The 21,827-nt window shown below is 40.1% G+C and overlaps 1 protein-coding gene across 8 annotated transcripts in view; it reads right to left on the reverse strand.

The window, feature by feature from the left end:
- IPO11 (importin 11) overlaps window positions 1-21,769 on the reverse strand; it is a 217,511-nt gene extending 195,742 nt beyond the window's left edge. For 3 of the 8 annotated variants that reach the window (XM_082725883.1, XM_082725887.1, XM_082725886.1), the window contains exon 1: window positions 13,312-13,493. Coding sequence is in view for 4 of the 8 variants with exons in the window: in XM_082725882.1 (XP_082582008.1) it covers window positions 19,252-19,260 (9 nt within the window). In the remaining 4 variants the exon portion in view is untranslated. Of the gene's footprint in view, window positions 1-13,311; window positions 13,500-19,251; window positions 19,320-19,635; window positions 20,411-21,725 lie in introns of those variants that run through there. The other 5 variants (XM_082725882.1, XM_082725880.1, XM_082725885.1 and 2 more) reach the window with 4 other exon arrangements.
- Window positions 21,770-21,827: the final 58 nt, after the last annotated feature.

Below are 21,827 nucleotides of genomic sequence, written 5' to 3' on the forward strand. Positions count from 1 at the left end.
GAAGCATTCACCATGTGACTTCATGCTGACTGTGAAGGACTGATCTACCATGGAGTAAAAGATATGCAAAAATACATATGTAACAAGGAGAGGAGATATTTCCTTGTTTTCCCTTCTCTGCTGCTAAAATATTTTACGCAATCAAGAGTTTCAAAGGACCTACAAATTCTTGCTTGGTGACAAAAAGTAAGCTTTAAATCAGGACTTAAAATAAATCAGGACTCCTAAACCAAGATTTAAAAATACTCTCTTTTGGTCTGTTTTGTAATTAGAGAAATATCTATGATGTCAAATAATAAGTGCTACAAAAATATAGGTGTAAGACTATACAAATATAAAAACACCTAGGAATAAAAGACAAGAAACACATCAAACTGTACACAGTTGTTGTGCTAAGGTAGTCCCAGGAGTTATATGGATTCTTTTAGTCTAAAAATTTAACCTTAGTGATAAAAAAATACCTTTTTAAAGGGTCCAGATTTTTCCCTTTATATCTGCTCTGAATTTCCACGGGAGTATTTGCTTGATTTCTCTTTCCTGTCCTAAAACATCCCAAATTCTGAAGAGCTGCAAATCCTCATTTATTTCTCTTGTCAAGTACATACCAAAAAATCATGGCACTATATTAAAGATACCACAGTTAAGTAAGTAATGTGGTCAACTATTGCACTGTCAACATAACAGTTCACGAGAGAAAAATTAAAAACTTCATCTTTCAGTCACAAGAAGTAGATAAGCAACAGTTCTGCCATATTACCTGAATTTGTAATGGCAACATTTACCAAAAACACAACCGTCCTAACTCACAGGACACTGAGTGTTGTGGTCAAACTGCAGTTTCAAGTAGTCATCTCTACAAGGCATTTAATATTCTTACTATTTGGTTTATGAAAACTGTATTTTAAGATATTTAACATCTGAGGGGTGCCTGGGTGGCTCAGTGGGTTAGGCCTCTGCCTTCAGCTCAGGTCATGTCTCAGGGTCCTGGGATAGAGCTCCACACTGGGCTCTCTGCCCAGCAGAAGGCCTGCTTCACCCTCTCTGTCTGCCTGCCTCGCAGCTTGCTTGTGATCTCTCTGTCAAATAAATAAATAAAATATTTTTTAAAAAAGAAAAAAAATGATTTAGCATCTGAGAAAAATTAAACTAATCTGAAAATTCATATTTATTATCTCCTTTCCTTCAAGCTTCATATATTGCATACAGTACACGACTATTACATAAAAGGAAAACAAATTTCTGTTAGCAAAACCGTCTTTAATTTCATTTCTAAGTATTCTGCATCCCAGTATCTACATCAGTTTGTTTCTTTAGCAGGTAACAAACTACTAGATCTACTATTCCTACTAAAGATATAAAAAGAAATCAAGTAACCTGTAGTGCCACCTGATGGTAATAAGTCCATACCACACCCCAAACAGTATGTTCCAAGCATCCTAACCCTTATTCCCCTCAAGGAGAGCCAGGGGAAGAAGATGACACTGGCGTTCTCAGCGACCACTTGGCCAACACAACCATCTGGAAATAGAGCAAGGGTTTTCAGGGTTCAAAAAGTAGGGCAAAGAATGCTGAAAAGAGAAGCTCTGAGGGAAAGAAATGAATGGGGGCATAAAAAATAATGTAATGAAGACCTTACCCTGAAGCAAACAAAACATGACCACCAAAGAACTTTCTTATTGCCCTGTCTCTACTTTTGTAGTTAAATACTGCATGATTAAAAATACTCTCTAGGCACGCCTGGGTGGCTCAGTGGATTAAAGCCTCTGCCTTCGGCTCAGGTCGTGATCCCAGGGTCCTGGGATCGAGCCCCACATTGAGCTCTCTGCTCAGCGGGGAGCCTGCTTCCTCCTCACTCTCTGCCTGCCTCTCTTCCTACTTGTGATCTCTGTCTGTCAAATGAATAAAAAATTCTTAAAAGAAAAAAAATACTCTCTATCAAAAGATAATGGGAGATGAAGACATGAATGTGTTCTGAGCATTACACAAAGTAAATATGATGGAATTTAAGAAAATGTAATAGTGTAAACAATGTTTTAACAAAACATGACTGAGAAACTGTGGAACAGGAAGAATCAGAGTGGTAGAAAGGGGTAAAATCCGCTAGTGAGAAAAGCACTACAGAACCCACACTGAAGAGAAATGTAAATATTCAGAAAGAAAGAATAGAATGGCTAGATATATGCACCTGAACAAGTAGTATTAATAACTTGAAAGCTCCTAATTTTCTTCCTGGAAGAAAGAGATGAAAAATATAAGCAATACAGTATTGACCATGTATTACTAGAGCATTTCCCTAAAGAGGAATGAATTTCCGTGAAGACCAGGTAAAAATTTAAAGATAATCAAAACAGAAAAGTGTTTTAGGACACTTAAAGAGACATTTTATTACTTTAAAATATTTTATTTATTTATTTTTTAAGTGACCTCTATGCCCAATGTAGGGCTCAAACTCCTGACCCCAAGATCAAGAGTCACATGCTCTACCAACTGAGGCAGCCAGGTGCCTTGACATTTTATTATTCTGAGAAACCGAAGTCTCAAAATACAAGAAAGCAGCTTGCCAAAAGAATTAGTTAAATCTAAACCAAACCAAACTCCTAGATCTCTCTAAGAACATACTTAGAAGGGAAGTTAGATGGAGGTAACATGAAAAAAGACTGACCCCATGACTGATCATTGTTAAAGCTGGTTAACAGGTAGGCAGAGGTTCATTATATACTTCTACTTTGGGGTATTTTTTTTTTTAATGGTAGCTAACAGACCATGACACAGATTAAAGCTGTTGTTCACAGCTAACATCACCTCCTCTGGAGAAGCACAACTGAGCTAGATAGTAAAGCACTCCTCTCACACTCTTTATTCTACACAGTATGTACTTCTATTATTACACCTACTTCTTATTTACTTGCATCCCATCTACAAAATCACGAGCTGCTTAGAGGCAAAAATTATCCTTATTCGTCTATATATGCCAGCAACTAGTACCATGTCAGGGATACAGCAATGCTCAGTAAATGTCTGATAAACTGAACAAAGAAATAATCATAACAAAGAAATAACCATAACTTCTAAGGGTGGAAGGGAAACCTAGAAAAGGTAAAACAGGAGTGAACCTGGGTGGCTCAGATGGAAGAGCATGCCACTCTAGGTCTCTGGGTCATGAGTTTGAGCCACACAGTGAATGAATGAACAGTCCAATCAGTATCTTCAGCTACTGAAATGCAGCACACTGGAGGGCCTAGGTGGCACAGTTGGCTGAGCGCCCACCTCTTGATTTCCGCTCAGATCATGATCTCAGGGTCATGAGATTGAGCGATGAGTCACCTATGTCCTGGGTGTGGGGCCTGCTTAAGAGTCTCTCTCTCCTACCCTCCTCTCTCTCTCTCTCTCTCTCTCTCTAAGAAAGAAAGAAAGAGAATTGGGGCACATCAAGGCAGCAAAATTTAGCAATACCTTTGCTAAATACTAAATACTAATACCCTTTGCTCTAATCCTGTGCCCTCTATCAACTTTCTGATATTTATTCACTTTACATTAATTTTTCTACATTCATTCACTCATTCATTCAAGTATTTACTGAACACCTACAAATGCCAAGTATCATTCTACGCACTTCAAATGCATGAATGAACCAGAAAGACAAAAAAATCCCTGCCACTTATAGAAAGTATAATGTAGTGGCAGAGATAGGGAAATAAATGGGTAAACTATACAGTACTTAAGAAGGCAGTAAACAGAACCAAAAGATAGCTTATAAGAGAAGTTCAGTCCAATAAACCCAAATGTGTGTGTCTCACTATCTTTCAGTAAAATGGCATTGATAAACTGCAACAAATCTCTTGCCTACTCAGTATATACTAGTGCTCCTCATGACTGAGTACTTCCTAATAGGAAAAGTTGAAAAGCTTATCCAAGGGGCGCCTGGGTGGCTCCGTGGGTTAAGTGTCTGCCATGGGCTCAGGTCATGATCCCAGAGAGCTCGCATCAGGCTCTCTGCTCAGCAGGGACTGTTCCTCCCCCATCCCTGCCCGCCCCTCTGCCTGCCTCTCTACCTACTTGTGATCTCTGTCTGTCAAATAAATAAATACACTCTTTATAAAAAAAAAAAAAGTTATCCTTGGGGCACCTGGGCTCAGAAGGTTAAACACCTGCCTTCAGCTCAGGTCATGATCCCAGGGTCCTGGGATCAAGCCCTGTATTAGGATCCCTGCTCAGCGGGAAGTCTGCTTTTCCCTCTCCCTCTGCCCCTCCACCCTTCCACCCATTCCTGCTTGCTCACGCTCTCTCTCTAATAAATAAAATCTTAAGGGAAAAAAAAAAAGCTTATCCTAAACAACAGTGACTCCCAGCAAGACATTGCCAGTCCTGAGGCCTCAACTACTGTCACTATCACCCTCTTTACCATCTCTTTAGTTGAAACAAATAAAAGCCACCTGTGTATAAAAACTATGAAAGAGCAATTATGGTGATTGGCTTTAAAGTTCCTTTTATTATGTAAAACAAAGAAAAAGGAAGGAAAGGCAGTAAGCTAGATTTTGAGCAAGACACTGTTCTATGAACTGGAGTAATAACCCAGCCTAAATTTAATGGACTCTGACTGGATTTAAGTTTAGGAGAACCTTTCACTAAGTGCTAAGGGACCATCCGTCTTCTCCAAACACATACAACTTTGATTGATAGTTTCCAACTACTGGTGCAGGATATCATGGTCTATAACACTGTCTTAAAAGAATCTCATTCTAGAGACTCCTGGGTGGCTTAGTTAAGCGTCTGCCTTTGGCTCACGTCATGATCCCAGGGTCCTGGGATCGAGCCCCCCTCTCCACCAGTCAGTTCTCTGCTCAGTGGGAAGAATGCTTCTCGCTCCCCCTCTGACTGCTGCTCTGTCCTGCTTGTATGCACTCTCTTTCTTTGTCAAATAAATAAATAAAACCTTAAAAAAAAAAAAAAAAGGACAAATCATTTAAAACAAAAAAAATCTCATTCTTGCAAGAGTCTAGTATAAGGAGTCACTGCATTTATAAAAGCTCATTCATCAAAAGGTACATGGGCTGCATGCCATCGGTGTCCCCACAACTAGGAACTAGAATACATTTTATCATGTATCGTGTTTTTGATCATGAAAATAATTTTTCTATCACCTTGGAGCCATTTATCAAATCAGTTCTCTAAGAGGTAAATATAGTTGACCCTCAACAATGCCTGTAACTTTTGACTACCCAAAAGTTTAACTAATAACCTAATGAGGAGAAGGTTTAACAATAACAACTGTTGGGGTGCCTGGGTGGCTCAGTGGGTTAAGCCTCTGCCTTCGGCTCAGGTCATGGTCTGAGGGTCCTGATATCGAGCCCCGCATTGGGCTCTCTGCTGGGGGGGCAGGGAGCCTGCTTTCCCCTCTCTCTCTGCCTACTTCTCTGCCTACTTGTGACCTCTGTCAAATAAATAAGTAAAATCTTTAAAAAAAAAAAAATACTAACAACTGTTGTTTTAAGTGACATGTATCATATCCTGTATTCTTACAATGTAGTAAGCTAAAGAAAATATTAAGATAATTATAGGGATGAAAAAATACATTTACAGTACTGGACAGTATCAAACAAAATATACCTATAAGTGGACCCACAGATTTCAAACCCATATTGGTCAGGAGCCAAATGTGTATCTGATTTAAGCATTTTGTTTTACTGACCAAGAAACTGCATCCCAAAGAGGTTAAGGGGATAAACTGTGACTTCTCTAAAGTCCCAGCCTTATCAGCAACATTTCTAGAATTAGTTTACAAGTCTACTATGCTAACCCAACACTCTACTACCACATTTTTCATTTTCATTACACGGCTGTCCATTAATACCTCAAGTGAAATTAACTGATGTGATTTTTTTTTTTTAGTTTTAGACTTGTGAACCAAAATACAACAATGAGACTGTAGCTCAATTTCCTGCTCAATTGTATTACATAAAAAATGAAAACCAAAATTAATGGAGTCAATGAAAATACCATAGGCAACATTAACAAGGTAAAACTTAGAAGATGTTTTAAATGACTAAACAGGGACGCTGGGTGGCTTGGTCGGTTAAGTGGCTGCCTTCAGCTCAGGTCATGATCCCTGCATTCTGGGATCCAGCCCCGCATCCAGCTCCCTGCCTGGCAGGAAGCCTGCTTCTTCCTCTCCTGCTCCCCCTGCTTGCGTTCCCTCTCTCGCTGTGTCTCTCTCTGCCAAATAAATAAATAAGATATTTAAAAATAAATAAAAACTAGACAAAGAATTATTATACAGAATATACAATAAACCCTTGTAAATCAACAAAACAAGAAACAAAAAATTGGGCAAAGGGTATAAATAGACAATTCATGAACAGAAAAAGCCAAATGGATAATAAACATCAGAAGACATGCTACCTTACTGCTTACTACAAATAAAAAAACAGAGCTACTGATTTACAATCATCAGATTAGCAAAAATTTAAAAGTCCAGAAATACTCAACACTAGCAAGAACATATGGAAATAGAGACCCTTATGCACTGCTGCTAAGAGCATACATTGGTACAACGACTTGAGAGCATTCCAGCCATCTCTCATAAACTTAAGAATGTGTGTGTGTGTGTGTACACGTGTATGTACACGTGTATCTTATGACAAACATGGTATATCCTATGACCCAGCAGTTCCACATCGGAGCTATAACCAAAGAAACTCCCACACTGGCTTATAGGGAGGAGACAAGGGTAAAGGGGGCTCACCTTGGGAGCTGTCTATAATAAGAAACAGGAGACAAGATGTGTCCATCTACAGTGGAATACATACATCAACTCTATCTTGTAGAACTGGTTTCCTCTGACTGGAAAACTCTTGCCATTAGGTATCTGCATGTCTTGCTCTTTAACTTCAATTTAGTCTTTGCTCAAGTTATCAATTCATCAAGTAGATTATCCCTTACCACAGATTTTAAACTACCTGACCCTTCAACCCAGAGTCCCTCTGGTCTGGATATCTTTCTTAATTTTTCTGCACAACCCTTTTAAATTTGACATTCTAATATCTATGTGTTTATTGTCCGGACTCCCCCAGTTAGAACTTAAGATTCAGAGACCAGAACTTCAATTTCCTCAAAGGCGTATTGCTAGAATCTAAGAAAGTACGGGGCACATATGAAAGCAATGACTAAATATTTGTTAAATAAGTGAATTCAATCACTAAATCACAATCTCTGCTTAAAATTGTATAAAGTTGGGGCACCTGGGTGGCTCAGTGGGTTAAGCCTCTGCCTTCGGCCCAGGTCATGATACCAGGGTCCTGGAATCGAGCCCCGCGTCAGGCTCTCTGCTCAGCGGGGTGCCTGCTTCCCTTCCTCTCTACCGTAGGCCTCTCTGCCTACTTGTGATTTCTGTCTGTCAAATAAATAAATAAAATCTTTAAAAAAAAAATTGTATAAAGTCACAAAAATGAACCCACCTTTGACTTTTCAAGCCCACTCAACCTCACCTCCAGAGTATTTAACAATCTACCTTGTTTCAACTCTCTGGTCATACAACTTGCATTCATAGTACTCAACAAAGGAGTTTCTATTGACCAGCCAGTACTCTGAGAGATAAAAAGTAAAATAAAATAAAGTAAGAGTCTTTGAAGTTCAGTTCAAAAATGGCAGCAGTGGCTGCGTCCTGGGATTCCAAGCTGCTAGGACGGTCTAGGGCCCAACTGGGATGGTCCTTGTCAAGTGGCGTCCAGGGCAAGAAGGGCTCCGCTCACATGTGAAACGCCCTCATCTACTCTGTAGTGCTCCCAGACATGAGAGTAAGCATCTTCCCAAAGTTGCATCACAAGAGCACAAGAGATTTTAGTTCATCACCTATCTCCAAATCCATATCAGGTTCAAGGCCTTTCCCTGGGGAGATGGTAATCATACTTTATTCCAGAACTCTTATGTGAAAATCCACTTCTGACTGACTGGCTATGAAGATGAAAAAACAGAAAGCAGACCACTAACCAGTGGTCTGGACCATGACTCTGCACAGGGACCAGAAAAGTAAATGGAAACTTAAACTCACCTTCCTTACTTCTAACAAATGATGAGCACTATACTGATCTTCCATTCCTTTGGTTATAGCAGAAGACGGCTTAATACATGGCTTAGATTAGATCACACAAAAACCAAATGAATCTTGGCATTCAACTCTGAAGAGGAAAAGACAACAAAGCTGTTTTGGAAGAACTTCAGTGGAAGACCTAACTCAGTGTAAGCAGGCTGGTTAAAGGCTGGTGGGCAGGAAAGGAGAATAAGACAGCGTTTATGCTGGGTCACGAAAGTAGAACAGGAGTAATCCAAATGATTATGTTATGAGTGTTTGTCAAACAGATGATGGGTACATTCTAGCCAGAAGACACATACCATATTAATGTCTCAATTTTACAAAACATGGGGCACCTGGGTGGCTGAGTGGGTTAAGTCTCTATCTTCGGCTCAGGTCATGATCTCAGGGTTCTGGGATCAAGACCCACATCAGACTCCGTATTGGGCTCTCTGCTCAGCAGGGAGCCTGCTTTCCCCCCACCCCCTGCCTGCCTCTCTGCCTACTTGTGATCTCTGTCTGTCAAATAAATAAAATCTTTTTAAAAAAATAAATAAAAAACATTTGAACACTCCTGAATAACTGAAAATAGTTCAGCATGACAGAATAATGTGAGGCAGAAAACAGCAGAAGAAAGCAAAAAGCAGGTGCTGGGTGCCTCGGTTGGTTAAGCTCTGCCTTCAGCTCAGGTCATTATCCCAGGGTCCTGGAACTGAGTCCCACGTTGGGCTCTCTGCTCAGCGGGGAATCTGCTTCTCCCTCTCCCTCTGCCACTACCCCTGCTTATGCTCTGTCTCTGTCAAATAAATAAATAAAATCGAAAGAAAGAAAGAGAGAGAGAGAAAGAAAAAGAAAGGGAAGGGAAGGGAAAGGAAAGGAGCAAACAAGGTCCAAATCACTAAGGTCTGTATTTCCTAAATTTGGTAGTTTAAATTTTAATCTGAAAGCCTGAATGGAAAGACTGCAGAAAAACAGTACAATCTGCCTATATATATTTAAAAAAGGGGGGGGGGGTAAAGGGGGATTGATAGCCACTCTTAGGAGAAAAGAAATTACTTAGAGTGTTTACACAAAAGTCCTCATAATGATAGTCTGAACCAAGGTGGTTGCTGCAGGGAAAAATGGATGATAGATGTAGAACAAGATTTAGTAAAAGATTAGGGGTTTGGGGAGTGGGTAGCATTCAAGGGTAATAAGAGGGAAAAGTTAAGACTTGGGGCATCTCCAAATGAAGAACAATAATCACAGAAGGAAAAGAAGTAACTTGAAAAGTGAGAAAAGCAATTTTTGAGTTGAACTTAAGGTATCCTAAGACAACCAAAATGTGTCGGAGTTGAAGAGTAACATGTGCTAAAGAGACAGAGATTTGTTAGTCTAAAAATAAAGACTGTGGTTGCTGTCACCAGAGATAACACCATTCAAGAGCAGGCAGAGGCAAGAGAGCAGAAGACCATGCCTCAGTGTAAAAGGAGGATCTGACCTATCAGAGAGAAAAAAATACACCAAGGAAAAAGACTGACCAAGACACAAGAGGAAATTAAGGAACCCACAGGGTCCCAGAAGCATAAGAGAATTTCAAAGAGGACAACTACTCAAAATGTCAAATGATGGAAAAGATTCTACTAGACTTCACAACAAAGAGATCAATGTTCCAGACACTCAAAGGAAATAGAGATGAAACTAAAGAGGAATCTAGAGTGAAAAGAGTGTACTTAAGATAAATGTGTTTAAATCTTAATAAGTAAAAGTTAGCTGAGAGTAAAAAGGGAGTAACCAAGTGTTACGGACTGAAACGTATTCCCCCAAAATTCACACGTTGGAGCCCAAAACCCCAGAACCCTCAGTATCGGAGGTAAGATTTTTCAAGAGGTGATTAAGTTAAAATGAGGTCATCAGAGGTGCTCCTGGGTGGCTCAGTCGTTAAGCATCTGCCTTTGGCTCAGGTCATGATCTCAGGGTCCTGGGATGGAGCCCCCAATCAGGTTTCCTGCTCTGCAGGAAGCTTGCTTCTCCCTCTCCCATGTCTCTCTCTGTCAAATAAATAAATAAATAAAATCTCTCTCTTTCGCTGTGTCTCTCTCTGTCAAATAAATAAATAAAATCTAAAAAAAAAAAAAAAAAAAAGAGGTCATCGGAGTGGGATACTCCAACAGAGTAGTATTCTAATAAGGAGAGACACCAGGGGTGCCTGGGTGGGTCAGCCATTAAGTGTCTGCCTTCAGGTCAGGTCATGATCCCAATGTCCTGGGATCGAACCCCATATCAGGCTCCCTGCTCAACAGGGAGCCTACTTCTCCCTCTCCAGCTCCCTGTGCTTGTGTTCCCTCTCTCTAGCTATATCTCTATAATAAATAAAATCTTTAAAAACAAAAAAAAGAGAGACCAGAGATTCTCATGCACAAAGGTGCATCTGTAAGTCAAAGAGAAAAGCCTCAGAGGAAATCACTCCTGCTGGAACTCAGATCTTGGACCTCTAGTGTCCAGAACTGTGAGAAAATAATTTTGCATTGCTTTGGCCACCCAATCTGTGGTATTCTCTCACAAGAGCCCTAAAAAATACAATACATCAAGGAAACATTGTCCCTGAGGAGAAAAAACTCAGAGCACAATGAGAGATGAACAGACAGCTGACCTGTTTAAAGGTGAAAGAGGACAAAAAACAATGGTTTCCCACCAATGTATTTCATTTCCTCTGTGAAGAACTGACCTCATCCACAAAAGAGTAAGGGGGGAAGGTGGTGGACTCATAACCACTATCGGAAAGAGCAGTTACTAGCAACACACAGAATTATTGGGCTGCTTGTCCATTACTCGATCAATGTTTGTTGTGGAATGAATACCTAACTCTCATTCAATGAATACTTTAGTTCCATTTTATTAAAGGAGTAACTAGCAAAACAAAAGCACTGGTATAAGTCAGAACCTGGGTTATGAACTTAATTATGCGACCTCATGCAAGTCACTTACCATTGCTGGGTCTCAAGTTTCTTCAACCAAATGAAGCAGACTTGATAATCAGCAAAAGACTGCCTCTGATCAAAATAAATGCTGTGATTTTTATGCAGGTGTATGCATGACCTCAGTCTTCCAACTTATTTCAACCAAAGTAGTATGTCTCAAGCTTTAATATAAATTCTCATCATCAGGAGAGCTTGTTAAATGCAGGTTCTGGTTCATTAGGTTTGGGGTTAAGCCTGAGCTTCCACATTCTAAACAAACGCTGAGGTGATGCCATGCACCATGATTTGAGTAGCAAGGGTGCAGATCCAGCACAAGCTCTGCAAAGCGTATAATTTGGGGCTTATCTGTAATCAGCCTGATATTAAGAAAACTAAACAACATCGCTCCAGACTCACACCTGCACTAAGTACGTCTTGCCATTCCCTAAAACACTCTGAAATTAACTTGATGATAGTCCTCATTTGGTGCAGATAGGAAAAGACAGAAATGAGTAATACTGGAATCAATAACATCATATTAAGAGAAGCATGATTAAATACCCATGCACAGAAATGGGTGAAGGGGATTAAAGGGTGCAAACCTACAGTTATAAAATAAATAAGTCACAGGGTGAAAAGTACAACACAGGAAATATGGTCACTAATACTGTAACAACACTGCATGGTGACAGATAGTAATGACGCTTATCATGGTGAGCACAGTATAGTGTACAGAATTGTCAAGTCACCATCTTGTACACCGGAAACTAATACAACATTGTACGTCAACTATACGTCAAGGACTACAATAAATATAAATACAAACACAAATATATATGAACATACATACAACACAAAGGTCAAAATCCATTTAACCATATTACCTTTCCCAAAACATAAATATTTTGGAATCTACAAAAACATATTTAGCTCTGGAAAAGTCTTCAGTATATTTTTACTGCCACATGCCTACAAAGATTCTTTTGCATTATGGTTTGATCCTGAATGTAAACTTTGTCAATGGCACAAGACTTCAATACTCTTATACTAATTACCAAATAATCTTCATATATTTGTTTAGAACCTCCAATCCTACTGCCATGATTGAATTCATTCGTGATGAGAATTTTCTTCTGCTCTAAGAAATCTAACTAGGACAGAGACAGCCCCGCTGACTGAGGGCTATAATATATGGCCAAACTATTGCTATAATTAAACCATTTTTACTATTCCCTATACTAGGTTACAAGAGGAAAAAATTCCACAATCCATTCACAACCAACAACCAACAGGGATTTTCATTCTAATCTCAAAGCAATCTTCGTGAGCAAAGATAAAAGAAAAGGTGTCATGCAATGGAAGCCTTATAGTCACTCTCCCCCTACCATGAAGCCTCTAAACTGAAAAGAGAAGCTTAAGATAACGTTAAAATGGAGTGAACTCCCTATCCAAGAAAATAAAATATATATGGCTGTAAACTGCTCTTACCCTCTTGTGAAGAATATCCAATTCTCAAAGGCACTACACCTCCCTACAACTGAGCTCGCTTATATTGGGGTGGGGAGGAGGTTCGTCAATTGCAATCTTGGCACCCGCAGGCAATTTACCACTTCTACCTAAATTAGTCAAGTCACTTCCAAACAATACTGTCCTCATTTCCCACTATGTAACAAAAGAATAAATAAGAATGACAAATGCAATGGGCCTCAAAATAGTTTTGCTGAATCACAAATACCCCCAATATAAAGCTGCAGAAGTCGCTGGGCTAGAGCATTGGCGGCCATACCTCAGCAAGCGGCTCCCCTCTGAAAATGTGTAACTTCCTTCACCTGTTCATTAAAGGCAAGGAAGGGTCTAACGTTTAATTAAAGCTTTCACAGTATCGCTATTAGCATCAATGTAGAGTGTGCAATAACAACATACACTAGTTTTACACTAAAGATGTCCACGTTCTCTCAAAATTTGTACCACCTATCCCCCAAGGGCAAATGCACCACCCTGGCCAGCAACCGCAGCCACAATGGGCACCCTATGCTCCTCTCATCTTGGCACCCAGTCCCTGTCTCCCTGCACCCCGATTCCTCCCCGACTAATCCTCCCCCCACCCCGGGGCTGACTTGGCCAGCCCCCAGCTCCTAATGGGTCCTAGGGTTACGCAGAGAGTCAAGCCTGCAGGCCGCCCTCGCCGCGTTACTGCTATCCCTCGTCTGCGGGTTGCCCCACGTTCTTCCCTCGCCTCTCGGGTCTCCGCTGCCCAACCCACACCTCCCTTCCACTCGCGCGCTCTGTGCTCTCAGGCCTCACCGTTTGGTTCTGTCCGGAATAGCCCGGCTCTCCCGCTTCCACTCCCCAACACGAAGCGAAGTCGGTTGGTCCCGCGCCCCACGCTTCCAATTCACACGCCGCCGCCTACTGATGCCGAAAGCGGCTTCTAGGAACGCGCCATGTTCAGCGTCGCAGCTCCAAACGACGCGGACGCGCGAATACTGCGTCACAGACACCCAAAACGCGTGGAAGAGGCAAAGTGAGAAGACGATAGGAGGACGGCAGGAGAAGAGGGAGGGGCTTCCCCTTCGAAACTGAAGGCGCCGGGGGGCTAAAACTCAGCTGTCTGCGCTTGCGCGGTAGAGAACCGGGAGCCTGGAGTCGGCCAGATCTGTAACCATGGGAACTTTAACTCTGCGTAACCCAACTACCAGAAGCATCGGTTGTGTCCTGGGTTGCTTGAAGCTTGTTTGAATCAGAACCGTTTCTCTTCCCATTTCCGGATACCTGTTCTAAACTGTACTGTTTTATTGGTCCGTCTCAGCTGAGAAGAGTTATTAAAAATCATCTTACTCTCTCACTGGTCAACTGTCTTGCAAAAATTTATTTTTGACCTTTTTTTAAGTCCTACATTTGCCGGGCGCTCCACTCCAGAACTATAGCAAGAATGAAAAGATTAAAAAGGAAAATTCCACTTCTACCTGCCTCTACTACTAGCTAGCTTAACAACCTAAATTTTCTTTAGAAGGAGAAGTTGTAAAGATATGGCTGAGGGTTCAGAAAGAAAAATAAAAATAATTAACATTCATTGAACATTTAGAATGTGCCAGATACTTTTTTTTTTTTTAAAGATTTATTTATTTGACAGACAGAGATCACAAGTAGGCAGAGAGGCAGGCAGAGAGGAAGGGAAGCAGGCTCCCTGCTAAGCTGAGAGCCTGACATGGGGTTTGATCCCAGGACCCTGGGATCATGACCTGAGCTGAAGGCAGAGGCTTTGACCCACTGAGCCACCCAGGCGCCCCCCAGATACAATTCTAAGATCTTTTCATGAATCGTGTATTTATACAGATCCTCAAAACAATCTATGAGGTGCTTTTTATTACCACCATTTTATAGATGAAGAAACTGAAGCATAGAGAAGTCAACTAATCTAAGGTAACACAGCTAGTAAGGGGCATTGTTAGGATTTGAACCAGGCAACCATTAAAGCCTACATTAAATACAAGAGTATTTATCACACAAGGGCTGTTCTAAAAGTAAAAATATAAGAAGTTATTTAAATAACCACCAAAACAAGGAATGCCTCATCATAATGTATGCATATATAATAAATTACAAATTGGCCTCTAGAAGTTATGTTGGCATGTTAACACATTCATAATGCCTTGGATGAGTGAGTTACAAAACAATACGTTCAATATGGTCCAATTTCTGGAAATAAATATATGACAAAATGTTAAAGTTTTTCACCAGTTGAATGATATTGTGGGCATGTTTCATTAATTTCTTTCTTTACTTAGCCTGATTGTATCTTCTGATTTTACTGAAAGGTAATACTTGTCAGAGTTTTTATTTTTTTAAGATTTTATTTATTTGACAGAGAGAGAAAGAGACAGGGAGAGAGGGAACACAAGCAAGGAGAGCAGGAGAGGGAGAAGCAGGCTTCCCACCCAGCAGAAAGCCCCATGTGGGGCTCGATCCCAGAACCCTGGGATCATGACCTGACACTTAACAACTGAGCCACCCAGGGGCCCCAATACTTGTCAGGTTTTAAATGTTCATAGAATCACATGGGACCTTGTTAAAATACAGATGATGATTCTGCTGGTCTGAGGTGGGACCAGAGTCTTCAATTCTAATGAGTTTCCAGTTAATTCCAATACTCTTGATCACACATTGAGTAAAAGTCAAATAGGAATATGCAATATGTGTGCGTGTGTGTACATGTGTATTCATATACATACATACATTATACATATACATACATATATAACCTAATTTGAATTATAATGAAGAAATTGATTTAGAAGAACAGAACTTTTCTATTTGGGAAATAGATCTTTTGTAAATCTAATAAAAGCTATACCTTAGAAAAATGCACACATGCAAATTTTACCTACAATTCCAGGACCTCCAATGAGATGCACTTGGAGGTCCTACCTTTAGTTATGATGAATACCTAGTCATATAATTTATACAAGACAAATAGGTACAGTTACATAAATAATCTTATAATACTGCATTTATTTCTATATTCTTATATTCTCAAGGTTCTTTAAAGAAAAGGGCAAATATTGCGCGCCTGGATGGGTCAGTGGGTTAAGCCACTGCCTTCAGCTCTAGTCGTGATCTCAGGGTCCTGGGATCGAGGCCCGCATCAGGCTCCTCTCTCTCTCTCTGCCTGCCTCTCTGTCTACTTGTGATCTCTCTCTGTCAAATAAATAAATAAAATCTTAAAAAAAAAAAAAGAAAAGAAAAGGGCAAATATTTAAATTATCATTGGGCTGGGGCGCCTGGGTGGCTCAGTGGGTTAAGCCGCTGCCTCCGGCTCAGGTCAGGATCTCAGGGTAGGATCTCAGGGTGCCGGAATCGAGTCCCGCAACGGGTTCTCTGCTCAGCGGGGAGCCTGCTTTCCTTTCTCTCTGCCTGCCTCTCTGTCTACTTGTGATCTCTCTCTGTCAAATAAATAAATAAATAAAATCTTTTTAAAAAATTAAAAAAAATTATCGTTGGGCCCATTCAGAATACATTTGGGAAATATAAATATAAATTCAGTGTTTTCCCCTCTAAACAGTTGAGAACTGAAATGAAAGCAGATAGTTGATGAAGCAAATGATAAAGAAACCCTGGCTTCTCTCACCCCTCAATCTCAAGCAGTTTCCAAGATGCAATTAAGTTTAATAACTACGTAATCATTTTGCCTCAATAATTATATTATGATAACTACACTTAATATTCCTTATACGCCAGTTCTTTAAAGTGTCGAGCATTGCGCTGTAGACATTTCATATAATTCATTAATTTTCATCCCATCCTATATGGAGAGTATTCTTTTCCTCATTTTACAGACTGGATAATGTTCATAGGAATTCGTCATTTGTCCACGTTCAAATTCTTACATGGAGAAACAGACTCAGATTTAGATATATGCTTTGTAGTTGATAGAATAAAAGAGATCCACATCCTAATCTTTAAAACTTGTGAATATATTATTTTTCATAGCAAAAGGGACTTTGCAGATATGGCTACATTAAGAATCTTGAGATGGGAAGATTATTCTGGATTATCCTGGGGGCTCAATGTAGTCACAAGGCCATTTTCTAAGACGGAGGGAGGCAGAAGCCTAAGAGAGAAATGTGACCATGGAAGTACAGGTCGCAGGGATATGAAGCCAAGAGTAAAGGAATGCAGGCAGCCTAGAGAAGCTGGAAAAGTCAGACTCTCTCCTAAATTCTGGAAGAAACTCAGTCTTGCAGAGAATTTTAGATTCTTTATCTTCAGAATTCTAAGATAATAAATTCATGCTGTTTTTAAACTAGTTTGTGATACTTCTTTCCAGCAGCAAGAGAAAACTAACTGGTGTTCCAAAGTCACAGGCTTTCTAATTTGCTACATTTCACTTAATATTTGTGTATTCCAACTTGTGTAAAACTGGGTCTTGGGCAACTCTATATTATATAAGAGCTCTCATTAGATGCCAATCGATTATCTCATCTGATGCTTACCAAATTAGGAAAATAAGTCTTTGAGAAACTAATTGATCTGCCCTTGGTAATACAATTTGTAGCAGATTGTTTCAGTCACTATTTTTTAAAAACCTGAAACAATACAAATGTCTTTCTTTTTTTTAAGATTTTATTTATTTACTTGACAGAGAGAAATCACAAGTAGATGGAGAGGCAGGCAGAGAGAGAGAGAGGGAAGCAGGCTCCCTGCTGATGCAGGACCCTGAGACCACGACCTGAGCTGAAGGCAGCGGCTTAACCCACTGAGCCACCCAGGCGCCCCACAAATGTCTTTCAATAAGGATCTATTACATAAATAGAATCATAGAACACTATCCACTTATTAAAAATGGTGGAGACTTATATTTATCAACATTAAAAGATGTCCTTCATATGTAGTTAGATAAAAACAGAAGAATCTAATATATCCAAAAAGTCTTAGAAACTATCAGTACATTAATGGAAGCTAATTCTGAGGGTGGGTTTCATTTTCCAAAATCTTTTCTATTATCTAAACTTTTTTTATAATGCCTAAATATTAGTTTAACAAAGAAAATAATAAAACTATTTCTAGTTTGGAAGACGAAATATAAGAATATCCTCTACCAGGATGCCTGTGTGACTCAGTGGGTTAAGCCTCTGCCTTCAGCTCAGGTCATGATCTCCACGTCCTGGGATTGAGCCCCCCGTCAGGATCCTTGCTCAGCAAGGACCCTGATTCTCCCTCTTCCTCTGCCTGCTGCTCCCCCTGCTTGTGCTGTCTCTCTCCCTGTCAAATAAATAAATAAAATGTTTTTTTTAAAGGAACTATATTTTATACAAGAAAATGCTTACAACATTTTATTGTTATTCTTTTTTTTTTTTAAAGATTTTATTTATTTATTTGTGAGAGAGAGAGAGTGAGAGCGAGCACAGGCAGACAGAGTGGAAGGCAGAGTCAGAGGGAGAAGCAGGCTCCCTGCGGAGCAAGGAGCCCGATATGGGACTTGATCCCAGGACGCTGGGATCATGACCTGAGCAGAAGGCAGCTGCTTAACCAACTGAGCCACCCAGGCGTCCCTATTGTTATTCTTTATTACATTTCCTGGCACATATAAAAAGTTATCATTTTAAGCATGCTGTGAATTTAAGTGAGCCTCTTCTTCTACCAAAGCAAGTGCTATTATAATTCTTTTTCAAGTTATATTAAAAAACAAAAAATATAGGAATGGCAAAGAATCCACTGTGCACATCCAAATGGAAAAATTATTATTTCTCATTAACAAAGAAGATAAACATGAACCAGAGAAGCATAAAATTATTTATTATAATTCAAAGCCATTTGTGGCTGTAAAGATAACTCAAATACATTCCAGCATAAACTCCCAATGCTCCTGTCTTTAATGCAGCTCATAACCCAGTGTCACACAATTTTCTAGGCCTTACGGATCCACGGAGCACCCAACATTATCACACTTCTGAATGCTGCCTTGATACTAACAGAAAAAAAATCTGTGAATATGGGCAAAATAATAAAGGACCCCAATTATAAGAACAAGTCTCCCATACTAATGACAGTAGCCCTCCCCATGTTCTTTTATTTCTATAGAATTTCCTCAATCTACTTTATTTTAGTGCAGAAAGTAACAAATCTTTACCTGTAGTACACACCAGAATTTCCTAGAGGGTTGGTTAAAAATGCATTTTCCAGGACCCAATCTTACTCTGATCCAGAATGTTCAGGGTGGGGCTTAGTTAGACATGTGTATTTTCATTATGTGTTATATTAGTTTTCTCAGGCTGCCATATCAAATACCACAAACTGGGTGGCTTAAAGAATAGAAATGTATTTTCTCACAGTTCTAGAGGCTAGAAACTGAAGATCAAGGTGTCAGCATGGTTGATTTCTCCTCAGGCCTCTCTCCTTGGCTTGTTGATGGCCACCTCCCTGCATCCCCATAAGGTCTTCTCTGTGCACACACACACCCCTGCTGTTTGTGTATACAAATGTCCTCCTTTTATAAGGATACTAGTTGTTGGATTAGTGCCCAGCCTAGTGATCTCATTCTTCTTAATCATCTCTTTAAAGGTCCTAACTCCAAATAGAGACACATTGTGAGGTATATGAGGTTAGGGCTTTTAACAGATGAATTTTGGGAGGATACAATTCGGCTGTAACATGTGCCGCACTGTTTCTGATACAGGTGGTCCAAGATTCACATATAGACACGCATCAGTTTAGATTCCAGGTAAGCTAAATGTACATACTCACCTTAGTCATTTAGTTTTCTGTCCCTTAAAACATGTGGTCTCCTCTAGGAGGGTCTTGGTCTTTTACTCCTAAGAAAATATCATTTGATTATCATTTGGTTTTCCATCCTTGTTATCTACTCTATTCACTCTTTAGCAAAAGCAAAGGAGACTTACATTTTGCAGTAGTACCCTGAACTATTAAAAAGAGGGATTCTGCCTAAGACCCAGATTCACCCAGAGGTTTAATGTTAAACCTTTTTTCCCCCTAGCTAGTAAAATGATCTCCCCCCTCCAAAATTTCAAGCTCTCCCTGGCCTGTCCATATGAATTCTCCCAACAAAAATTTCACCCCTCTTTCCTTCTATTGTACCATTGTACTTCTTCCATTCACCATGTCTCCTACCTTCATGCTTTCCTCACTTATTGCAGTTAGGTACAGCAGAAACTTCCAGGGTATGAGACTTCTAGATTCGTGTCCTCAGGTCTCTGATCAGATTATTTCTTTTTTTTTTTTTTTTAGGATTTTATTTATTTATTTGACAGAGAGAGATCACAGTAGACAGAGAGGCAGGCAGAGAGAGAGAGAGAGGGAAGCAGGCTCCCTGCTGAGCAGGGAGCCCGATGCGGGACTTGATCCCAGGACCCTGAGATCATGACTCGAGCCGAAGGCAGCAGCTTAACCCACTGAGCCACCAGGCGCCCCTGATCAAATTATTTCCATCATGGAAATAACAGCCTTGCCAGACCATGCTATATAAAATAGCCTCCCCATCCCATTCCATTGATCTCTAGCTCCTCTGCTTTACTTTTCCCTGCACACTCATCACCACTTGCCATAAAGTGTTTTTGTCCACCACCAGAACACAAGTTCCATTTTTTTTTCTCAGAGTGTAGAACAGTAACCCAGGAAGGTGAGCATGATCTTGAGGTGATCTTGCACTTCTCTTATGAAGTAAAAGGCAAGGTCTTCTGCTGAGAGGGAACTGGGGAGGTGGTAGTGGAAACAAGCCTGAGAATAATTCAGCAGGTCTGAAGATCTTTTATAGAAAATGGGAGAGATTGGAGAAAATTCAAGAAGAGTGCTAGAGCTGAGAGAGAAAGAGCTAAAGTGGAGCCCATGACTGTTTCCTATCTACACTACTGTGTGATCTTTGGCAATTCTCACAGCCTGGAGAGGAAAAGAAAATGCAAAATGGTTATTCTGGTTCCTCAGTGACCATCATTGCTCCTTGGCATAACATCTTAGGCCCTTCATAGTAAGGCCCTATTTACCTCTCCTATCTATTCCCGAGTTATACCAAGTTTCTTTTTCTCCCTTAAACCTCTTTATATCTTGTCTTTGTGACTACAGTTTCCTCTGAATTCCCAAGTTTCCCCTGGCTAATTTTTGTTTATCCCTTAAAGACTCCACTCAAATATTGTATTTTGAAAATGTTCCCAAAGTTCCTCAAATATTAGCCACTGCACTAATCATCATCATACTTTTTTCTTAAAACCCACGATCTTTGGAATACAGACCTAGGTTCAAGATGCAGCTATCATTTACTGTGTGATCTTGAGCCAAATAGTAAACACTTTTATCCTTCAGCCGCCTCATCTGTAAAATGGATATAATGATAAGACCTATTTCAGACAACTGTTTGAAAAGATTAAATGAAATAATGTACCCAAAGTACCTGGTGTGTAACTGAACAGCTAAGGATGTTATTATTATAATAACTTGCATGTTTCCCTCTCTTGAAAGTTCCTTAAAAGCGGTGGTCGTGTCATGTTCATCTGCTTATCCCTAATATTTGACACAGTACCTGGAACACGTAGGTTCTCCAGAATTGTGTAATAAAGTAATGATTAATGGAATGAAATAAGTAGTTAGAGATGCTTCTAAGATTATGAGATTTTTGAGTTCGAATTACAGCAAAGAAAGACCAAGGGTTGGGGATGCACACATATTATTTGCGCGAGGAAATGGCAGTTTTGGTAATCCAAACAGGAGCGTCTTTTTTCAAGAAAATACAGCACACACTGAAAAATTAAAAACTGAGAATCGTGACATTGGCAGGCAAAACAGACGTGGACTTCATACTCATGGAGCTAACAATCGGATACATCCAATACAAAAACTTATATTCACTTTTACTGCGTTTCGGACTTTCTGCCTCTCTCTTTCAATAGAATTGACTCTGGGAAGAGCAGTTTTATTTAACTTTGAATCTCCAGCACCCAGTAATGTTTAATCGCGGCTGGAGCTCGATAAACGTTTTGGGAATGAATCAATGGCACAAAAGGAAGCAAAATAGCTAGTAGCCCTAATGGAAGTAAATATCTGTTGCATTCCGGGAGGTTCTCTCCACAACCCAAGCAGCGAACTCATTCGCCCAAAGGAGCAAGCCCCTTATCCCAAGAGCCTGGTTTCCCACCCCAGAGTTTGCTGGAAAACAGGAGCGAGGCACAGGACAGAAAGATATCTTCTCTGGATTCCACCGGTCTTAGCACCTGGCTTGAGGAGACATCCACGCTTCTAACGGCATTATATCATTATATCATTATATCATTATATCATTATATTGGTAAACCAGCCAATCCACAGCCAGGATA

Source organism: Mustela nivalis, assembly GCF_964662115.1.
Source record: "Mustela nivalis genome assembly, chromosome: 3".
NCBI lineage: Eukaryota > Metazoa > Chordata > Mammalia > Carnivora > Mustelidae > Mustela > Mustela nivalis.